Raw genomic sequence first — 23,074 nt, forward strand, 5'->3', positions numbered from 1 at the left:
ATGATTTTTTAAGGAAAAGATACTCAGTAGTAGTGTTGTGAACTTATGATATGACTGGCAAAAAATCATTAGTCTGAACTCTCCATCTATTTGGAATGTTCCAAAATATGCCATATCTGATTAATTGTAGAAATGAATCCAGGGATCATTGTTTACAAGTATTCTTTTCCTGACAAGGAGAGAAAGCAACCATCGATGTGCATATATAAGGTCGAGCCGCATTGACAGATTAGTTGTGGCAAGCACCTGTTGTAAGTCCTAGTGCACTTGATCCAAGGATCACGACTTCTACTGAAACTGGACGTAGGGGCTTTCTTGAACCAATATAAACCCTTGTTCTTGTGTACTAGCCATCGAAAGTAAGAAGAATGCGGCATATAATCACCAGTCGACGGTACGAAATACCGACAAACGTGTACATATAAGGTCGAGCCGCATTGACAAATTAGCTGTGGCAACTTGCCTGATAAATTTAAGTTATCTTTCCCCATTGGGGAACAAGATCTGGGGATTAAGAAGGACATTTGCTCCAAAATAGCTTTGATTAGGGCAGGCTAGACAATAGTAGAGCTCTTTTACGTTATACAATGCTATGCTATACTAATATTCGAGAAGCACTAGTATAAAAGGATCCGATCGTCAAGATTAATTATATACTACTAAAAACTTTTATGGTAGTATAAATATAAAGGTCTTATCGTCGGTCCCTCAATGTTCATCCCAAGATGCCCCTCTCCTATGCCGAGACTTGGCACTTGCACCACCATGCGTTGCCATGGCCGAACCAGGCAGCGCCGCCACCCTCAACTGCTCCGTCAACACCGCATAATGAGCGCCTGAAGACCAACAAACGGAATCCCCACGGCCTCCTCTCTCCATTCGCTCCTCTCTCCATTCGCTGTTCTTACCAGAGCCTTGGCTCGTTGGAGCGCTGACGAGGCCGACCACCAGAGCCGCCGGTAGCCAACGAGTAACACAGCCGCCGGCAGCCCGACGAGGAAGAAGATCCTGATATTTTGCATGAAGGCCCCCGATGAAACTCATAAACAAAACCATAATTTATGTGTCTTGTAAAGTTTGCACATAACCCCCTATTAAAATTCCACCTACAGCAATTAAGTCCAAGCCCACCTTTTTGCATGTTTAACCTTGGTCTTTAACCTATTCGCAAAGCTGCTCCGAGGAATTCAAACTAAATTACTTTTACCAATGGACAGGCGGTTAGACCTTCTCTATATTATATACCAATAAGTAGTATTGTGTACTGTAAAAGAGCTCCAATAATATTGCCATGGATGGAGCAGGGCAACAGGTCCTTCCTCGGATTTTTACAAACCTGCAAGTCTCCTGAGAAATATTTCACTGATTCTCATAATATAAAGTCAGTGCAAACAGAAAATATGACAAGATACCACTACTAACTGATAGAGTCGGAGTGCCCGATCTTTCGGTGAGTGGAGATAAATTCGACTTGGTGGAAGTAGACCCTCACGATCCGACTACGACGAGCGAACCCGAAGCGCCAATGCAATCGCTGAACCAACTTCCTGTGGTTACCAACCTTGCTGGCGCAAGATCAGCCTGATCACGAAGATCAATTCCTGTCCGCAATCGTAGAACGAACAAGAAAGAGAGGCGAGCAATCTAAATATCACTCGAAGGTGGAGTTCTGAATCACACAAGGACAGCGCGTATTTGCGCGTGTTCAAGAGTAGCTAAAGCTAGATGTAAAACAAAACTCAAGTCGTAAACAAAAATGACTCGGACTAAATAAAGGGGGCGCAACCCCTGGAGTCCGAAGGGGTCACGCGTGCCCAACCCTAGGCGCCCCATCTGGGCTGCCCTGTTGGGCCATCTTATTATTCCGATGGGCCTTCGTTCCTTAACAGCATGATGAAGTTTAATTCTCTCGCACGGGCTCGAGTGATTGGCCCAACTGGATGAGCAACTGTAGGCGCCTGAGGTGGAGGAGCAATTTGAGGCGCCTGAGGTGCTGCTGGTGTAGATGTACTCGTGGTGTCCTCATCATCCTCCCCTTCTTGAACTGAAGTCGTCCTCGACGGCAACTCCTCATCTTCGCCCACATACGGTTTCAAATCTGCAACATTAAAACTCGTGGAAACACCAAACTCCGCAGGCAGGTCAAGGATATAAGCATTATCATTAATCTTGGTTAGCACTTTAAAAGGACCAGCAGCACGTGGCATCAATTTAGAATGACGTAAGGTAGGAAAACGATCCTTTCTCAAATGCAACCAAACCAGATCACCCGGTGCAAAAGTAACATGTTTTCGCCCTTTACTACCCGCAACCTGATATTTAGCATTAGCAGCAGCAATGTTTTGTTGAGTTTGCTCATGCAAGCTAATCATTTGATCAACATGTGCAGCGGCATCTATGTGTGGGGCGGCCTCGGCATCAAGTGCAAACAAATCAATAGGCGCCCGAGGAATATAACCATAAACAACTTGAAAAGGACACATCTTTGTAGAAGAATGCGTTGCATGATTATAAGCAAACTCAACATGAGGCAAGCAATCTTCCCAACGTTTCAAGTGTTTATCTAAAACAACCCTAAGCATAGTGGACAAGGTTCGATTAACCACCTCAGTTTGTCCATCAGTCTGAGGGTGACAAGTGGTGCTAAACAGCAATTTAGTTCCCATTTTATTCCACAGTGATCTCCAAAAATGACTGAGAAACTTAGCATCACGATCAGAGACTATTGTATTTGGAATACCATGCAAACGAATAATCTCGCGAAAGAACAATTCAGCAATATTGCTAGCATCATCAGTCTTATGATAAGGTATAAAATGAGCCATTTTGGAAAAACGATCAACAACCACAAAAATATTGTCCCTCCCCTTCTTAGTTCTAGGCAATCCCAAAACAAAGTCCATAGAAATATCACGCCAAGGGGAAGTAGGAATAGGCAAAGGCATGTACAAACCATGGTTGTTCAATCGTGACTTAGCTTTCTGGCAAGTAGTGCAGCGTGCAACAAGGCGCTCAACATCAGTGCGCATCCGGGGCCAAAAGAAGTGGGCAGCCAGCACTTCACGCGTCTTGTAGACGCCAAAGTGCCCCATGAGACCGCCTCCATGCGCTTCCTGTAACAACAAACGATGAACCGAGCTAGCTGGAACACACAGCTTGTTAGCGCGAAACAGGAACCCGTCCTGTATGTGAAATTTGCCCCATGGTTTGCCATGAATACAGTGGGCGAAAGCATCTTTAAAATCAGCATCATGCACATATTGATCCTTCACAGTTTGCAAGCCAAAGATTTTAAAATCTAACTGTGACAGCATGGTATAGCGACGAGAGAAAGCATCAGCAATGACATTTTCCTTCCCGCTCTTGTGTTTAATAATGTAAGGGAAAGACTCAATGAATTCTACCCATTTAACATGACGACGGTTCAGGTTTGTTTGGGTACGAATATGTTTTAAAGCCTCATGATCAGAATGAATTATAAACTCACGATGCCAAAGGTAGTGCTGCCAAGTATGCAAAGTGCGCACTAAAGCATAAAGCTCCTTATCATAAGTAGAATAATTCAAGCTAGCACCACTTAATTTCTCGCTAAAGTAAGCAACCGGTTTTCCTTCTTGTAACAAAACAGCACCTAGCCCAATACCGCTAGCATCGCATTCAAGCTCAAACACTTTAGTAAAATCAGGCAACTGCAAGAGAGGAGCATTGGTTAACTTATCTTTCAAGGTGCTGAACGCAACCTCTTGCGAATCACTCCAAGCAAAGGGAACATCCTTCTTTGTAAGCTCATGTAGAGGCGCTGCAATGGAGCTAAAATCACGAACAAACCGGTGGTAGAAACCTGCAAGGCCAAGAAAGCTTCGAATTTGTGTGACCGTCGTCGGTGTAGGCCACTCCCGAATGGCATCAATCTTGCTGCTATCCACCTCAATGCCCTGTGGAGTAACAACATAGCCAAGAAACGAGACACGTTGTGTGCAAAACATGCATTTTTCGAGGTTAGCAAATAAATGGGCCGCACGCAACGCATCAGAAACAACACGCAAATGTTCTAAATGCTCTTCCATAGACTTGCTGTAAATGAGGATATCATCAAAATAGACAACTACAAAAAATCCTATGAAGGGCCTCAGAACTTCATTCATCAAACGCATAAATGTGCTGGGAGCATTTGTCAAACCAAACGGCATAACCAACCATTCATATAACCCAAATTTCGTTTTAAAAGTCGTTTTCCATTCATCACCTAATTTCATGCGAATCTGATGGTAGCCACTACGCAAATCAATCTTAGTGAAAATAATGGCACCACTAAGCTCATCTATCATATCATCAAGGCGTGGTATAGGGTATCGGTAGCGAATGGTAATGTTATTAATAGCACGACAGTCTACACACATACGCCATGAGCCATCTTTCTTTGGAACAAGTAACACGGGAACGGAGCAAGGGCTAAGAGACTCACGAATATAACCCTTGTCAAGCAACGCCTGTACCTGGTGCTGGATTTCCTTCGTCTCATCCGGGTTTGTACGGTACGGTGCGTGGTTCGGAAGCTGTGCGCCGGGAATGAGGTCGATCTGGTGCTCAATGCCACGAAGTGGTGGAAGTCCCGGTGGCAAATCTTTTGGAAAGACATCAGCGTACTCCTGCAAAATGTTAGTAACCGCAGGGGGAATATCCAAAGATGGTGCATCATCAAGTGAAACGAGCACACTAGAGCATATAAGGGCATAGCATGGCAAAGGGGCATCGCGTAACTCATCAAAATCAGCACGTGTGGCAAGCAAAACAGGAGCATTCAACTTGATTTCAGAATTAATAGATGTCGATGGTTCAAGTTGTTTAGCAGTTTTAGCAGCTCTAGCAAGATCATCTTTAAGAATTTGTTCAGGTGTCATTGGATGTATAATTATTTTCTGACCCTTAAACATGAAAGAATAGTGATTTGAACGACCATGATGCAAGCTATCAGTATCATATTGCCAAGGTCGCCCAAGTAACAGAGAGCATGCTTCCATGGGAATAACATCACAATCGACAAAATCAGAATAAGCACCCATGGAGAAAGGAACACGGACTGATCGAGTAATTCTAATTTTCCCACCATCATTAAGCCATTGAATGTGATATGAATGTGGATGCTTACGAGTGGGTAAAGACAACTTTTCAACCAGCGTGGTACTCGCCAAATTGTTGCAGCTGCCGCTGTCGATGATGATGCGAATCGACCGCTCCTGCACAACGCCCTTGGTATGGAAAAGAGTGTGTCGCTGATTCTTCTCGGACGGGGTGACCTGTGTACTAAGAACACGCTGCACAACAAGACTTTCGTACCTTTCGGCGTCGCCCGGGTTGACATGTACCTCCATAGCTGCATGGTCAGTGGCAAGCATCGCATGTCGAGTATCTTCAGAATCACTAGCGGAAGAGTACTCACCATCGTCACGAACAAGCAAAGTGCGCTTGTTCGGACAGTCCCGAATCAGGTGGCCAAATCCTTTGCAACGATGACACTGAATATCCCGTGTACGGCCTGTGGGAGGGGCGGCGCCTGTGGAAGGGGCAGCGCTTGCAGGTTTGGCCGTTCGCTCGCGCGGTGTAGTGGTGGGCGTGGGTGGCGCAGGGAGAGTGGGCGCGGAGTTGGATGTCGAGCTTCTTCCTGCAAAAGAGTTAGAATATGTCTTCGAGCGGCGTCCCTGCACTTCACGTTCAACTTTGCAAGCATATTCAAATAATGTTGTCATATCTGTGTAGTCCTTATAATCAAGTATATCCTGAATTTCGCGGTTCAAACCACCACGAAAACGTGCCATAGCAGCGTCATTTTCCTCCAATAACCCACAACGAATTATGCCTATTTGTAATTCCTGGAAATATTCCTCAACAGATTTGGAACCTTGCTGAAAACGTTGCATTTTATTAAGCAAATCGCGGGCATAATAAGAAGGCACAAATCTGTGGCGCATAACAGTTTTTAATTGCTCCCAAGTGGTTGGAATGGTATTGGGATGTTTGTGTTTATATTCACGCCACCAAATTAAAGCAAAATCAGTAAATTCACTAATAGCAGCTTTAACTTGAGAATTAGCAAGGATATCATGGCATGAAAATTTCTGTTCAACTTCTAATTCCCAATCAAGATATGCAGCAGGATCATATTTGCCATTAAAAGGTGGAATTTTAAATTTAATCTTGGAAAAGGAATCATTACCACCGGGACGGCGTGGCACGCGGCGGGCACGGCCTCGGCGGTCGCCATCGTCCTGGTCCGAGTCACCACCATAACCCTGCTGCAACTCTGTGACTGTTGTGTGCAATGCATCGAGTCTTGCCACAACTGAGTCGAGTGTGGCCTTAGCGGCCGTCTGTGCAAGGTCGAGCTGATCACACCGCTCGGTTGTCGAGGAGATCGTCGAGTCCAGCCGTTCATGAATCGTCTGAATGTCGGTGACAAGCCCTTCAACTTGTGCCCGTATGCCCTGTAGCTGGTTAGCCCCCGCGTCGACATCATCTGCCATGGTTAGCGCAAATACAAGAACACAAGCGACGACAAAACAGGGGTGTAACGGCTCACAAGGCGCTCACACTAGTGCTGTTATCAAATTCTTATCCGTTCTTACCACGCACACAGGGGCGAACTGCAACCAACCGGTGGAACTCGCGAAAGATTGGAGGAGCGATTGTCTGGAGAAACAAAATATGCTCGTCGTAGAACTATGTGGAGTTCTGGGAAGGCTGCACTCAAATGAAGGATTAACGCAATCAAACAATAATACAAAGTTGAAAGATAGTGCCAAACACGTAACAAGAGTTGCTGGTAACAAGGGAAATCGAAAGAACAGAGGCAAAGGTGGAGAGGGCGCACCTCTTTTGTTTTTTTTTATTTTTTTTTTCACAGAGGGTGCCCCAAAACTGATAATATGAACACAGAGGATCTCAAATAGCAAATTGTGGCACACACTTTTTCCGAAAGTACAGGGGTATTCCGAAAGTACACTTTTTCTCTCTCTCTCTAGAGTAAGGCGGACCTCAAAAAAAAGTACCAAGAAAGAGAGATACGGATATGAAAAGCTACCACGGAATGCGTGGGGGGGGGGGTGCGGGATGCGTGGGGGGGTGCGGAGTTGCCCCGGAGAGTCGTGACCCAGGGGGGTTCACGGCGCGCGCAAAGGGAGTTTCCACCAAAACAAAATCGGATCACCTTCCTTCTCCCTGTTGGACTCTTTTTTTTTTTCTTCTTTCCTTTTATTTTTGATTGCTTTCTATCTTTCTTTTTTTTTTGGATAGGGGAGGGGGCGATCGGAGGGGTGGGATGGCGCGGCGCGGTTGTCGCGAAGGGGGGCGATGGGCGTGGCGTGGTAGGGTTGGCGAGCAGCGGAACGGCGGCGGCGGCGAAAACTAGGGTTAGAGGAAAAACGAGAAACAAGAGATTAAACACAAGTAACCAGCAACAATTGAACGAGTAGGCACACAAATTCAACAAAGACACTTATTGAAAGAATGTGCGAGGCTAAACGGTTGCTGGGACAAGGATCTAACCTGAAAAAATTTCTTTTGGTTTTTGTGGACTGTAGGAAGGGAAAAACACTCGGTAAAACTCACCGATCAACCTGGAAAGCTGATACCACTTGATAGAGTCGGAGTGCCCGATCTTTCGATGAGTGGAGATAAATTCGACTTGGTGGAAGTAGACCCTCACGATCCGACTACGACGAGCGAACCCGAAGCGCCAATGCAATCGCTGAACCAACTTCCTGTGGTTACCAACCTTGCTGGCGCAAGATCAGCCTGATCACGAAGATCAATTCCTGTCCGCAATCGAAGAACGAACAAGAAAGAGAGGCGAGCAATCTAAATATCACTCGAAGGTGGAGTTCTGAATCACACAAGGACAGCGCGTATTTGCGCGTGTTCAAGAGTAGCTAAAGCTAGATGTAAAACAAAACTCAAGTCGTAAACAAAAAGGACTCGGACTAAATAAAGGGGGCGCAGCCCCTGGAGTCCGAAGGGGTCACGCGCGCCCAACCCTAGGCGCCCCACCTGGCTACCCTGTTGGGCCATCTTCTTATTCCGATGGGCCTTCGTTCCTTAATAGCATGATGAAGTTTAATTCTCTCGCACGGGCTCGAGTGATTGGCCCAACTGGATGAGCAACTGTAGGCGCCTGAGGTGGAGAAGCAACTGGAGGCGCCTGAGGTGCTGCTGGTGTAGATGTACTCGTGGTGTCCTCATCACTAACAGCAGAGAGCTGCATGTACCCTAGAAAAATATCCAATAATTTTGAGAACCACAATAAGCTTTGGAAGGATGAATAGTTTTCAAAAAAAGCTTTGGAAGGATGAGAGTTACTGTAGTCTTTAGTCGTTCTCACATCCAAGTGTCATTTTTCTCCGGTGGGAATGGTAAATGAGCAAAGCCTCAGAACAAGGAAAAACAGCCAAACACTTCATCAACTCTACCACCATCGTCTAAGGTTTTTTTTTTAGGTACATCGGCCCAATCTAAGTTGAAAAAACATCCCACTCTGTAAACAAAGCCTGGCCCATCTAACAACTACCGTTCCTTCGCGCGGCGTCCCAACTCGGCAAGGCAAGCGAACGGAAACCGTCGTCTCCTTCCTCCCGACGTCAAATCCCGATTCCCAATCCCAAACCACGCCCCACCTCCGCGGCAAACCCTAACCCCGGGCCCAACCCCCTGAATCACCGTCCTACCGGTCAAATCCCCCAAATCCAACCGCCAATTTGATATGTCCGTCCACGGAAACCCCTTCCCCTGACCTCGCCGGAGATGATCGCGTCGCAGCCGCGCCGGGTCCGGCCCCTCGCCGCCGTTTCCCTGGTGCTGTTCCTCCTCCTCCTGTACAGACGCTCCGATGGGGGCTCGGCGCGCGCTCCACGGCTCCTGGTCTCCGGATTGCGCCCGGTGCACCGCAGGTTCCTCTCCGATGCCGATCCTGCCGGCCCCGCACCCAGCGGCGCGAACCTTTCGGAGGTCGCTACGCTGAAAGGCGAGCAGCCGGAGGATCCTTCCGTCGCGTGCGCTGGCATCGCGCGGCACGAGGGGTTCGAGACACAGTGCGACTACCTCCGGGCCCACCCGCAGTGCAGCTCCGGCGGGTTCGTGGACTACCTAGGCTTCTTCTACTGCAGATGCGAGAGGTTCAGGTTGCTGGGCTACGCCGTGCTCGGGGTGTGCCTGGTGGCGCTGTTCTATATGCTGGGTAACACGGCGGCCGACTACTTCTGCTGCAGCCTCGAGAAGATGTCAGCACTGCTGCGGCTCCCGCCGACTGTGGCCGGGGTGACACTGCTCCCCTTTGGTAATGGTGCTCCTGACGTGTTTGCAAGCATTGCAGCATTTATGGGGAGCGGCGCAGGTGATGTGGGACTGAACAGCGTGTTGGGCGGAGCTGTATTTGTGACTTGTGTTGTGGTCGGGGCAGTGTCGCTGTGTGTCGCGGAGAAGAATGTGCAGATTGACAGGAGGTGCTTCATGAGGGATATTGGGTTCTTTCTTGTGACTCTGTTCGCGCTGTCTGTAGTGTTGATCGTTGGGAAGGTGACTGTTTGGGGAGCTATGATGTTTGTGTCAATTTATGCAATCTATGCATTTGTGGTGGCTGCAAACGAAGTATTGAGGAAACATGCCCGTAGGCTGAAGTTTGATGTGGTCACACCGTTGCTGCCTGTGAGGGGAAGTATCTTTGAACAAGGAGCAGAGGAGGATGAGTCGATGTACAGTTCACTTCTGGAGGAGGATGCAGATGGTGAAACCGCCCAAATTAACACATCCTTGCCTCAGTGGATGTGGGCTTCTCATGTGGCCATCTACTCAAATCATGGGACTAGAGTTGGTTCCCCTGATAGCTCAAGACCATTGTGGGGTTGGAGTGAAGGAGAAGCAGATACCTCCACGCATAACATCTCCAAGCTGTTTTTGTTTATGGAGCTGCCCTTGACTATACCAAGAAGGTTGACGATTCCAATAGTCGAGGAAGACCGCTGGTCGAAAGAATATGCTGTTGCAAGTGCTTGCTTGGCACCTGTTCTTTTGGCGTTTCTGTGGAGCAGTCAGGATGGAGTATCCACAAAAGCTAGCATAGCAGCATATGTGATAGCTAGCATTTTTGGGATTGGATTTGCTGCTCTGGCTTTTCTGTTCACCAGTAGTGAACGCCCTCCACGGAGATATTTGTTCCCTTGGGTTTTCGGAGGGTTTGTGATGAGCATCATTTGGTTCTACATCATTGCTAATGAACTGGTCGCACTTTTGGTTGCTTTGGGTGCGATATTGGGGATCAATCCTTCAATTCTTGGGTTAACAGTTCTAGCATGGGGGAATTCGATGGGTGACTTAATGTCAAATGTTGCTCTGGCGATGAATGGAGGTGATGGAGTGCAGATTGCTATGTCTGGATGTTATGCTGGACCTATGTTCAACACACTTGCTGGTTTGGGACTATCAATGCTGCTTGGAGCTTGGTCAACAGCACCCGATTCATATGTCCTTCCACAAGATCGCTCTCTTATTTACACAATGAGCTTTCTTGTTGCTGGATTGATCTGGGCTCTTGTTATGCTGCCAAGAGGTGACATGCGGCCTAACAAGATACTTGGAGTTGGCCTCGTTGCTCTTTACTCAGTTTTTCTTTTTATTAGAGTAAGCAGTGCTATGGGGATATTGCCACTACCTGGCTTGAGTTAGTATATTTACTTGTACTGTAAAGATGAGATGCAGATGCATATCAGACTACTTGCCCTTTATTGTCATTTATACAAATGAAATGGAGTTATATGGTGCCGTTCTGTTTTGTCGCCGTTCTGTTTCGTCCTCGTGTGTCAAGTTGTATGTTCTTGGGTTCAGTCCGTCTGAACAAAAACTTGGCTGCAACTGGTGTATCTATTTGTAAATTTTAATATTGTAAACACTGCCATGATTTTCCTGGTACACATTTGTGGTGTTGGTCTTCCATGAACTAGCTTATCAATGCATACTGCACAACATCATCTCGTTTTTCCCATGTTGCTTTTTAATGCTACTCAGAATAAAATGCATCATTTCTAACCTATTGTTTTTCTAGGACCATATAACCTGATTGTTCATATGTTGCTTTTAACTCATCAGGATATTTTCCCAAATTATTAGCTCTGAGAAGAAAAATACTGAGATGTGCAGCTATAGTAAAAACCTTGAAAGTTGAAACCTGAAAATGGGAACCTTTGCAAATAGTCAAAAGTTAAACAACCTGTCAAGATTCAAGAATGAAGCAGGTCTACCTAACGGTCCAATCAAAATGCTGTCGAGACTCATGTCTGCACATGACCACATCGACTCATCGCCATGTCTGCATTTCCATATGTTTTTCTTTTTCAGAAATCAAGGAACACAGGTAGACTATGTAAAATCGATGCATTGAGGTTTTTGAAGCTGAAATTAAGCGATGCTATGGGCATATTGCCAGTACCTGGCTTGAGTTAGATAATTACTTGCACCGTAAAAGTTTGGATGCGCATCAAAGTACTTGCTCAGTTGCTCGTGGTCGTCATTTTATACAGATGAAATGGAGGTATACAGTGTTCTTTTATGCCCTTGTGTGTCAAGCTGTGTACGTTTTTGGGTTTGACATTTAAATATAAACACACCTGCAATTGGCGTATCTATTTGTAGAATTCTCTTCATTCACAGTAAACATCACCATAATCTTCCTGTTACATATTTGCATTGGACAGTATACCTCCTCCCATGCTGTAGGAGCTGGCACTTCTCGAAGTTCATTTTACTGGCCTGACGTTTAATTTCAACTATTTCAAACAAGAACCTGGTGCCCTTGACTCTTGAAATTTGACCGTCCAATCAAAGTTCCATTTAGAATCCGAAGAAGAGTCTTGGGTACACCCATATCGGTGATGGCCGCCCGCCGCCGGAGTTGTGCAGCCACTGCCCCATGTTGGCGGCGTCCGGCTCCCACCCCGGCTGGTGCGAGTACCAGAAGGCGCCAAACCAGTAACACCGGCCACCGGGTCGCCGAGGAATAGCAGTTGTCGGCGAAGTAATCCCGTTGCCCTCCGCGTCGCAGCCTCCGGCGTCCGCGCACGCCACGGCGCTCCTCCCGGCGCCAGAGAACGCCACGCCGACGCTGTGGCCGTGCCGCAGGTGCGGCGGACGATTCGTCGGCCGCACTTTTGGCTAGTTGGGGCGCGCAAAATCAACTGGAGAGCTTCGGCAAGTTGTGGCGACGCCGTAGCTCCGGCCACAAGCCAAACACGTACCTAAACTGCGGCGCGGATGCTGTGGCGAGTTCTGGCACGGTTCGGCTATGAACCAAACACAGCCGCAGTCCACGAACAAGCTGTACTCACACTCACCAATGGCGCCCGTCTCCTCCCACCTCGTCGTCCCTCCCGCCACGTCGAGCGCGTGCGCGGCCACCTTCGACACCCACCCGGGGAGCCTCGTGTGTCGTGTGAGCCACCAATGGCAGCGGAGGACGTCGCTGAGCTCCGGGAGGTGGTCCCAGCCGCGGAGCTCCGACAAGTTCACCGGCGCCTCGAATCGCTGCGGCAGTTTCGTGGCGATGGCGAATCGCTGCGGCAGTTTCATGGCGATGCGTCGGATTGAAGGGGCTAGGAAACACAGGCGGGGTTAGCTTTTCAATGGATTGAAGAGAGCTTTGTCCTTGATCCAGGAAGCAGCTGCCATGTTGGTGGAACTGCAGCCTGCAGGCAGTAGGCAGGTTCCTCATTCACACCTCGACTGGTGCTCATCCAAAAAGATAACTTCAACGACCATTGTCTGACAACTCGAATATCTTTGAGATCTTGAGAGCATAAGAACACCAAGTTTCAGAATCATTTGACTCATAAGGTAGTAACTCGAAATTCTACGATTTCATTCAACTCAATTTCCCACACATTTTGCAAGCACACTTTTCCGCACTTCATACTCGATAATTCTCAGACTTTTTACACACCCTTCTACTTTTCGAGAAATTTCACGCTCTTGGGAGTACAGCTGCTCAAGTTCAAGTCAAGCACCGACATGGAGGCAACATTCAGTTTCAAACCTCAAGCTTGGCAGATGCGCTGTTCCGGCGTTGTTGTTCTCTGTACCCTCCCGTCTGCCTGATCACTGACTCTCCAAAATGTGAAGATTCAGTTTAATTCAGGAGTGAAACTCCCGTATTTTTGCTTGAAAAACAGTACATTTCCTCAAAATGATTATACTGCATTTACCCGTAGAAAAATGAAGGGGAAAAAAAATCAAGGGGTCTCTTCTTGTACGATGCATCATATGGAGATGCTGTTGGGCACGCCGCGGCACGTGACCCCCGGCGGCGAGCTGGGCGCCAGCAGCTCGTACGGCAGCACGCCGGCGCCGCACCGGTTCTTCCTTCCCTGGTCCGCGTTGCGCCGCTCGATGGTCTCCTCGGCGCGGCGCACGTCGGCCGCGAACATGGCGTGCGCCGCGACGGCGGCCGCGTCCCCCGTCCACGGCTCGTCGCGGCCCTCGCCGAGGTACTCCTCGTCGGGCGAGTGCGTCGACAGCGTGTCCACCACCGCCATAAACTTGGTGGCCTCCAGCACCCCCGGCATCGCGTTCAGGAAGAACCGGTGCGGATCCGCCAGGAACGCCGCGTAATCGGCGGCGTCGCGCTCCGGGTCCGGCAGCAGCCGCCGCATCAGCGGCGGCCGGTTCGGGACGTACCCGCCCAGCGGGTACTGCCCGAAGTTGAGCGCCGCGTGCTGCGCCGACGCCAGCCAGATGAGCGTCGTGAGGATGGACGCGAGGTCGCTCGGCGTCGAGAGCGACGGCCACCACGGCGCGTCCCGGATGTCGGCGTGGCCGACGTGGACCGTCTCGTGGTACCACCCCTGGAGCTCGTCGTCGTTCTGCACCGTGCCGGCGTCCGGGTAGTAGAGCTGCACGTACGACTCGACCCAGTTGCGGATGGCCGACCACAGCAGAAGCCCGTCGTTGGCATAAGGGTAGTCCTCGATGAGGAGCCTGATGCCGTGAGGCTGCGACGCGTCCTCCACGGCCACTCCCCTGAGAAGGATGACCCCCAAAGCGGGAGGATGTCAGTGAACATGGTGGTGCAAAGCTTTGTGATATGCAAAATCAAGCAATGGCGTGTGGTAATGGAAGGGGCAATGTCATGCCTGCGGACGAGGTCGGAAGGGAGGCCCTCAAGGTCGAACCGCCAGTGGTTGCGGTAGTACGCGGCGCTGATCTCGCCTGAGACAGGGCCAGGGGTGAAGCAGGACTCGATGACGCCGTCCGCGCTGATCAGGCTCTGCCGTGCAAGCGCATTGATCTCCAGCGTGTACCGCATGTGGGGGTGCAGGAGCTTGAAGATCGGGTGCATAGCGCTCATTCGCCGGTGCGCTGCCAAGATGAATGGCTCCATCATAGCATGTGTCCTCAGCCTGAAAGAATTTTCCAGGTAAGCATTTCAGGTTTCATATTTTTTCAGAAATTGTCTGGACTGGCATTTGTAATGTACTCAAATTTGTGTTCGCCATATCAATAGTTAATTATGGGATCCGCACCAGTGATTTACGAGCTGATGAACACCAGCGTCGTTGGAGCTGACATGAGCTTTGGCAAGCATCCAGAGCCAGTTGGTGGTAGCATCAGAGGGAGGGGTGAGGACCTTGCTTAGCCGAGGCTCGCCTGGCTGGCTTGGAGGAAGACTAAGTTCAATAGCAATTGGTTTCAGTGTGCCAGCTTGGGTAAGGAACAAGATTGTCCGGGTTGCATATGCCTTCCGTCCCTCTATCGCATTAATCCGGTCCAAGAATGGCAGGTAGGCATCATGATAGTCCAATATGAACAGCTTTGCCTCGTCCATTGCCTACACTCATGATATGTGATCAGAACCAGCAGAAGAAAAAAACATTGGTACATAACTGAGCATAATTTCAGACTTCTTCGTATCGACGGTACCTGTTGTACTGTGAGTCCATTGAGCTGACAAGCAATGTCTGCTTCTGTAATCGATGATTCTGGTGAGCCATATATTGCAGGATCCAGCTTGCTCACTGGTGGGAAAACCTATTTCCAAATAACCGCTAGTAAAGTACTACTCTAGAAGAAGGCTACAGATTACTGCTGTTATTGATCAACATTTAAATCATGTTTTCAGTTCATTACCGTGAGCCTCGCGATGTTAACTGGGTTTATTCCTGCCACAGTCTGCCGAGCAAACTCGTCATCACGGAGCCATGCAAACTTGTCCTCTGTAGAATCGATGTATGAGTATTAAAGCAGCAGTTTTCTGGCATGAAGGTACTTGGATCGAAGAACATCTGGCGTTGGCACACTAGTGTAAAGCAAAGGTCTAATGAATTTTACTTACTGGAAAGGATGCTAGGTGTATCATAGCGAAGCATCCCCTCACTCGATTCCTGAATCTTCTGAACAAGGGGTATCTTCTGGAATAGGTGCTCTTGGAGACCCAACTTCAGCCTGAGGCCCTCCTTGTAGAGATTATCAACGTGGTGGAAGCCTTGGAAGTTGTGGGTATCAGCTGAGATGGTTGCAATCATCGATGGGATAAGGGTGTGAAGTACTGCCCGGAGCCTCCCAGCTGAGAAGGCTCCCTGCTTCAGCTCCTCAAATGCTTCATCCCGGGGTACATATATCCGATGCGGTTTCTCTACTCTGCTCTCAGCCGTCATGTCTACACCACAGGGGAATGCACAAATTAGCCATATTGTTTCTATGAGGTGAAAGGCAGATATGCTTAATCTTCAAAATTTAGTGCAGCCTTGTAGTAAACTGATTGATTGCCCATCTTAGATGCCATAATTTACCATGAAGAGATGGTTCACAAAATTCAGAAAAATACTCCAGTGATAAATCCTATGGAAAGTCTAATAATTCCTAGGAATAGAACCAAATTATGCAAACTAGTTCCACTTTTTTTCTGGCATATTATATCGACTCACATATATTTATAGGAAAGCACGTGGTTGTGGGCACAATTACAAGCTGGAAACCTGTTATGCAAAGGATTACAGAAAATCAATGGAGAGAAATGACGAGGGCCACTTTTTCTGTACTTTATTGTAGACTTTGTAATTGATAGCATGGAGAGCATCAAGAGACAGTTTGCCTCAGAATGGAAAATACAAAGAACCCGAGAGCAATAGCACACCGAAAGAACAAAACCAAAACGTGATGCCTACAATCTGTAGGTGTTCCTGGCTGCTACTACCATTTGGTCATATGCACGCAACCTAACAAACGGAAATGTTCAGTACTTTTCAAGACTATTGACCAAGAAGGAATTTCCATGATCCTGATTTGAGCGTGTTGAATTCTTCTTCTGCTGCAATGTGACAACTCAGTTTTTCTCTCCTCCATGGAGCACGTTGAATAGATTTTGCAAGCATCTGACCAGATCTCAATATAGGTCTTTGCTCAAGTTAGGTGTCAAACAAAATTGAGAAGTCATATCTTTTTTTTGTTCAAAATTTGGACACCATCAACCCACGTGGTGAAGGTGGCTGATGAGTCAAGTTGTCTGATGAGTGAAGCTGTCAAGTCTGAAAGTGACATAGCATTTGATCAAAGTAGAATTGGACAAGCACATATGTCATTGTGGCTACAGTTGGAAAATAACATGCACTCTTTTGCCTTTGGCCAAATTCTAATTTCCATTATCTGCCAACAATTTTGTAAGTGTAACAGAACTTACTGGTATCGGTTGGTGGACGACCAGTTCGGCACCGCCGTGGGTAAGGGATCTTCTCGCCTCCAAGGATCGGCCTGATGAACTCTTTCCCCCGATCCGGATTGCCCAAATCATTGTATGTCGCATAATCATATATTCTGTCAGATAACTTTCGCACTCCTGTGCCATCTCCTCTCAGGTCCTTCAGCTCCTTATCCCTTAGTTCTCTAAGCCCAGGTGGTGTTTCAGATGGTAAATATGGCTGCATAAGATTATCCAGGACTTATCAGGAAACTTATGGTACTAATTCCTAATGGGTAGATCATTAGTACCAGACTCGAATAGCAAAGGTAATCTGTTTGATGCTTTAAGGCAGCATATGGCCCTTCAGAAAAAAAGGCAGCATATGTGGATGACAACATAAATCTGGCTATATGCTGCAACTACTTATATTTATGTATCTTCAATGGTTCTTGATTTATTATCTATAAACTGTAACAGATAGGCAGAATATCAGATTTGACAGTTCTGGTAGAATTTGGAAATTAACTGAAATACACATCAACCAAGGATCGATGTCCCACAGAGCTCAATTAATCAGTGCCTTAGTTGCAAGAGCACTTTTTTTTTCTGGAAAGGGCCATAGATATGTTCTACTGAGGCCTACTTAAAAACTGGACACTTAAACAGCTAGCAGACAATGACATATCAATTAATCATGCCTTTAGACCGGGCTCCTCGTTTTACAGTTAATGACCACCTTTTGCTATCAACATTGAAGAAAAGGATGCATGACCAGCCTGCTCGATTATTTAGCACAGGAGTGATGTAGTACGCACATACTTATGATGACAATCGAGTACTAGAAAGTCCACGTCTAGGTTGAGGCCGGATGTTTTAATCTTTAATCTAAAAAAAACGTCTAGCCATTGGCCCACAACACGTGTTTCTTGAACCAGTAAAAAAATTAAAATGCATGCTGCCTTTTTCTCTTTAACAGATATGCTTGTTTACCTTGTTGCTGAAGAACACCCTCTTGGTCGGCAGTTCCCTGGTGGTCTGCACCCAGGAGTTGCAGGCGAAGTGCACCGGCCCACACGGAAGCCCGCCCTCGACGACGATGCTCTCCAGGAAGAACTCCCGGTGGTGCCGGTTGGCCACGGTGATGGCACCCGGCTCGCCGAAGTCCGAATCCACCATGAACTCTGCTGTGTACACGACGTGCTCTCCCTTGACGCCCCTCTTCTGGCACCAGTCCTTGATCGATGCCTGGCCGCTCAGCATCGGCTTCTTGGTCCCTGGCAAAGATTCACGTGGCACGAGCCGGGAAAGTTAGAACGACTTTGAGAAGAAAAGTCAAATATGGAGACATGGAAAGCGACTGCATCATCTTTGGGTAGCGATCGCATGGAGAGAATGGAGAGACGGGGAAACATGAACAGTAACTTTTTTTGAAACTTTAACCGGCAGGAGCACTGCCATCATGGACAGTAACTTGAAGTATTGCATCGTGACTCATTTGAGCTTGAATTATTCTGCAGTGATCATGACGGGACTACTGCTAAAGGGGAAGCTATAATGGTTTGCAGGCTTGCAGTGCTCAGAAGACTGGGAGGAAGTCCTGTAAAAACTCTGCTCCATTTGTTCACTTCTTGCAGAATCTTGGAAGTCATGGTCTAGTGAAAGATGCCAGTGGTTAAAAGTTGAACTGCTCTATTGTTTAGTTCTTCTCTCTTTTTTTATGATTAAACAATTTGTTGGAAAATGCAGAGCGAATATACTAATGCAGAAAATCGCACACACGGCCTTATCATGTCACCATTATTGAAGATCTGATGATCATGTGCATCTAGTTAGCATCTTCCTGTGGTTGCTGGTGCCACCTACCGATTAGGGCGGTCAAGAACAAACGGAGCTGCCCAAAAAGGCATCAACTTTGCATATCCAGCTCCCTATAGTTCTAGCAGCGATCGAAAGGGAGGGAAAAAAATCTAACAGCTCCGAAAGGTTCAAGCTTGAGAGAGCAAAGTCAACTCTGACGGAGGAGAACTGGTCCCAAGAAAGAAAAAGATGGTGAATTGGACGAGGAGCAAGCAAGGGGGGAATGGGGTGCGGTGCTTACTGGGGTGGATCTTGGTGCTGATGAGCTCGAGCGCGACGCTCCGGCCGACCATGTCCCAGAGCGCGTCGAGGTGGCCGGCCATGGCCTCCTTGAGGTCCTCCTTCTGCTTCCGGCGCACCGTCAGCGCCGCCCGCATCAGCACCTTCTCCGGCCGCCCGCCGCCCTCCGCCGCGCCCTTCTTCCCGGGCGCCGCGAGCCTCGGCAGGTCCTCGCTGATAGCCGCCACCACCTTGACGCCCCGCCGCTGCTGCCGCCGCGGCGCCGCGTGGTGGAACGGCGCGAGGCAGAGCTCGCTCGCGCCCGGGCGCCCCGGCAGCAGCCTCGCCGCGGCTGTCACCCGCCGGAGGCCGGTGAGCTCCCTGCATGGCGCGGGCGCGGCCATGCTGCGGCACGCTCGCTCGCTCTCGGCTCGGCACCTGCCGCGCGGTCGGGGATCTTTGGTCTTGGCTCTGCGCGGGTGGGAGCTGAGTTAGTGAGGTGAGGTGGTTGGCGTCGTTGTGATGGAGCAGTGAGTCGCCAGCGCTCCACGCTGCAGCAGTAGGATTTAGGTGAGGAGCCGTGTCATCTGAGGGTCCAGCCTCGTGCGCTCCTGCCATTTTTATATTTGCGTTTTTGGCAGTCGGCAGGTCCGGGTGAGTACGGTGAGGCGGTGCCATTGCACGGAAGCTGCTTGGTTTCCTGTTGACCTGATGCCGGCATTCCCAGCAAGCAACTAGTCCTGTGCAATAGCAACAGCCGGGCTCTGAATTTCTTTGTGAACCCATGCTTGTTCTGCGGCACAGGACAGTCATCTTCAAAGCAGAAGGAATAGCCAGTTTCTCGCAAAGAGACAAAGAGAATAGCCATTTTGAATTCAAAATTGGAACAGCTTGGAGTTTCAGACCAGGAAGACCGCAATCAGTCTCTGAGAAGAGTTCCAATCAAAATTGCACGATCCGTAGGAATTAACCACACCTACTCCTTATATGTCCCAAAAAAATCACTCTCAAAATTTATCCCACAAAACAAGTTATTATTCATTATTTGGAATGTGCATTAGCATCCGAGAGTCAGTTAGCATCAACCATAGCTAATAAATAGGGGTAAGTAAGTTATTTTACATCTTTGTTAATTTATCTGAGATTTTTTAGAATAATTTTATTTTTGAGACGGAAGAAGTAGTTGTGTGTTACACAGTCAGAAATGCATGTGCGTGGACAGCGAAAATGCATTCGACGAACTGGCAATATACCGCGTGCTCTTCACCTTGGGACCGTGAACCTGCCCACGGTTTTCAACCTGCCGAAAGCTACGAAATTCACGTTGTGATCTGAAATCTTGGCGCAGCAAAATTCCTGTAAAACCCTTTTAAGATTTTTTTTAAAAAAAACGTTGCAGCATGTTGCATCGTGTGTACTGGGCTCATTTCGGCACGTTCCTTTTTTCTTTCGGTTCTTGTTTATTATTAATTCAAGAAAGTCGGAGTTGGCAGGAGACCAGTGCTTGACCGATCATCATTGCGTCATTGCGTGGTGGTGGTATACTGGCATGTGGTATTGTATAAGACAAGATCTTATTTTTCTTCAATTTTTGTCCTCTACCCGACCGTTCACTGGTAAATTGTTAATAACAGAAGCAACCGCATGGCATGTGCGCACGTGGCTACTGGGACAGCTGGAGCCATCTTGATCTCGTGTTGGCAGATTACAGATTGCACGTACGTACAGGAGGTTTTTCCACGGCATTAAAAGGTGACTACCCTATTTAGAGGGGGGGTTCAGGAATCCAGGATTTTTCTGGGCTGATCAATGGCGGGTAGCTCTGGGCTGGCTGACGGCCGACGGCGGCGCCGCCGATCGTCTCGCCGGACGGTACGTCTCTCACGCACGCACGACGTCGACGGTAGACAGTCTTCTCTCAATAATGGCGGTGGTGAAAAGGGAAGCCGGGATGGGTTGGTTGGCCGGCAGCCGCTGCCGGCGTGTCAGCATCTCAAAGACAAAGAGGCATCAAAGCCGTGGGCGCCACACGAGCACTAGCGCGCGCGTGGTGCGCGGATCGCAGGGCACCACGGCTTGTTTGCCTCGGCCCCTCGAGAGTTTTCGTGGCCTGCCTGCCTCTCGCGCCACCCACATGGCCACATGGGCCAATTCCGGTCCGCTTGGTGAAATGGCTAGCGGCGCTACCAGTTCCTCCTTTGCTCAGAAAAGCCTGTCATGTCTCCGCCGAGGCGCCGAGTCCTGGACTGCGTTGCATTGCACCATCCTCCGAACGACATCTAAAAGAGTAAAGACCTTCTGAATCTTACCACTAGGGAAAGCCGACGCAGCTGATCCCTCACCGGCTCACCGGATGAGGCTGGTGACAGGTCTGATTGTACTTTTGTTGACCAATGTTCTAATTCAGTGCTACAATAGGATGGAGGTTGTGAATCTGTATGGTGTCATCTCACACTTGGATCACCGGTGGCAAGACCCATGGACCATAGCCGGAAAAGCCAAAAAAAAAAGGAAGATAAGCTTTTCCTTCATTCTTTGTCGCCAGATAGTCCACTTCCCATTACACATTTATCACCCATAGAATTCCAGCCATGAAAATATAAGGCAATCTGAACTGACATTTACATAAAGAGCTTCCTATATAGAAATTAATTAATCTACCCTTTGCATTTAAAAGAACGGTAATGTTCAGATGCACCGGGGTAAATGCCTACATCTATCTATACAAGCACAATATAGAATATGCAACCTATTGTACCAAGACGTAAGACTGTCGTATGAGATTTATTTACAAGGAAAATGCCAAAAAGGAGGGAAAAAAGACGCCTTGTGTGTGCAACGAAAACTCTGAAAGCGTCAGCATGTCAGCAACCTTAGGATCCTCCAACAACACCCAGTCACCCATGTACAGCAATCCTGGAGCTAATTCCTCGCATAACGTGTGTTTACAAATGTCTCCTGTCATCTGCACTAGCATCATCTGTGCTTCTTGCCGCCAGCCAAGACACGAGTGATTGGAAGCCCTCGGCTGAAGGCCTGATTGAATAGCGATCTCATCTGTAACTCCAAGACAGATGGGAACCATGCTAGCACCGCCATCAGGATGAAGATCCGATCCCCATCGACAGAACCTTGACAGACCCCCACAGCCCAAATGCCTTGACCACCGGTTTACTTGCTTGTGATGTCTGTTGTAAAGATAACAAATGGAGCCTGTGAAATGTTTCTGTAGCAAGATTAACATTTTTACAGAAAACATTGAATACTTGCAGAGGTACATTCCAGGTGGCCCAATAGTCCAAAAGCATTTTCATCTGACAGTTTTCTTGGCTTGATACTAGGCCCAGTAGATGACAATTATGGGCTTGAGAAATGAAATTAGACGGGCAATGCTGATGGACGTACCTGTAGACTGGCTCATCTTGTGGGTGCAGCAAATGAAAGGTCAGCAAGGATGCTTGCGAATATGTCACAGACTGTAAGATGCAGAACAGTGTAAAGAACTGCCAGCGTTCCAACAAATCCAATGCAAAGGAGCAACTTAAGAAGCCAGAACATAAGCTGCAAATCCACAATAATAATTTTAGTGAACAGCCACAATAATAGCGCTAGATAGTGCTTCTAAACAACAAAAAAAATTATGTGAACAGTATTCAAGTGGTTTATCTTTATCCACCAAGCCTTGTTTTCTATGAACTGTTTGAAGAAGGAATCTCAAATGAAATAAATAACTTACATAGATGCTTTTGTTGCCAGCAGAGATATTCGGGTGATACATGATACCATATTGGAATATGAAGAATCTGAGAGAGTATGATCTCCCAGAAACAGCCCAGTAGATCTGCAGAATGTAATTGTTCCTGCTCTCCTGTCCACCAGGATTCCCAAGCTTTGTTAGCAGGAACTCCGATGCCACCTCGACTGCTAATCCACTTGGTCCATTCATCCCAGTCATCTGCTATTATCTGCCGCTCAAATCCTGATGGATTGAAGAGGAATGGAGCGAATAGCCAAGCAACAACCAAGAATCACATTGATGATGTCAGAAGTATACAAGCAGTTGAATCCGTAGCAGCATCACCATACAACTGAGAGACCACTAGCAGTAACATCAGCTGAAGTCCTTTCACAAATGGGCTTCCGGGGGGTACATTCTGTAGTTCTCAGCAAACCTTAACATGGGCAAACAGTAATTTCTGCCAAGTTGCTTTAGGTTGCTAAAACCTTGTGCCCGAACAGAACCTAGCTAGTTTCAACTAGTTCAAGTCACCAACTGTTGAAAGTTCAAAA

At 48.0% G+C, this 23,074-nt stretch overlaps 3 protein-coding genes across 3 annotated transcripts in view; 1 reads left to right on the top strand and 2 right to left on the bottom strand.

Moving 5' to 3' along the window:
• The first annotated feature begins 8,573 nt into the window (after positions 1–8,573).
• Positions 8,574–10,955, top strand: LOC101783113 (cation/calcium exchanger 4). The gene has a single exon (XM_004985438.3). It carries the CDS (start codon positions 8,794–8,796, stop codon positions 10,708–10,710), a length of 1,917 nt encoding a protein of 638 aa, XP_004985495.1. The 5' UTR covers positions 8,574–8,793; the 3' UTR covers positions 10,711–10,955.
• A 1,916-nt stretch (positions 10,956–12,871) lies between these two features.
• Positions 12,872–19,374, bottom strand: LOC101783519 (probable lipoxygenase 6). The gene is made up of 9 exons (XM_004985439.3): positions 18,807–19,374; positions 17,699–17,982; positions 16,709–16,946; positions 15,365–15,688; positions 15,160–15,245; positions 14,953–15,060; positions 14,556–14,860; positions 14,166–14,432; positions 12,872–14,052 (listed from the first exon to the last, which is right to left on the bottom strand). The coding sequence occupies exons 1-9, from the start codon at positions 19,186–19,188 to the stop codon at positions 13,293–13,295; spliced, it is 2,754 nt and encodes a 917-aa protein (XP_004985496.1). The 5' UTR covers positions 19,189–19,374; the 3' UTR covers positions 12,872–13,292.
• Positions 19,375–21,362: 1,988 nt separating this feature from the next.
• Positions 21,363–23,074, bottom strand: part of LOC101772039 — a 2,490-nt gene continuing 778 nt past the window's right edge. The window contains exons 2-4 of the mRNA XM_022823344.1: positions 22,521–22,763; positions 22,190–22,345; positions 21,363–21,972 (exon numbers count right to left, since the gene is read on the bottom strand). Of these exons, the coding sequence (XP_022679079.1) occupies positions 22,326–22,345; positions 22,521–22,763 (263 nt within the window). The 3' untranslated portion in view covers positions 21,363–21,972; positions 22,190–22,325. The remainder of the gene's footprint in view (positions 21,973–22,189; positions 22,346–22,520; positions 22,764–23,074) is intronic.

The sequence above is a fragment of the Setaria italica genome, chromosome IX (assembly GCF_000263155.2).
Source record: "Setaria italica strain Yugu1 chromosome IX, Setaria_italica_v2.0, whole genome shotgun sequence".
Taxonomy (NCBI): domain Eukaryota; kingdom Viridiplantae; phylum Streptophyta; class Magnoliopsida; order Poales; family Poaceae; genus Setaria; species Setaria italica.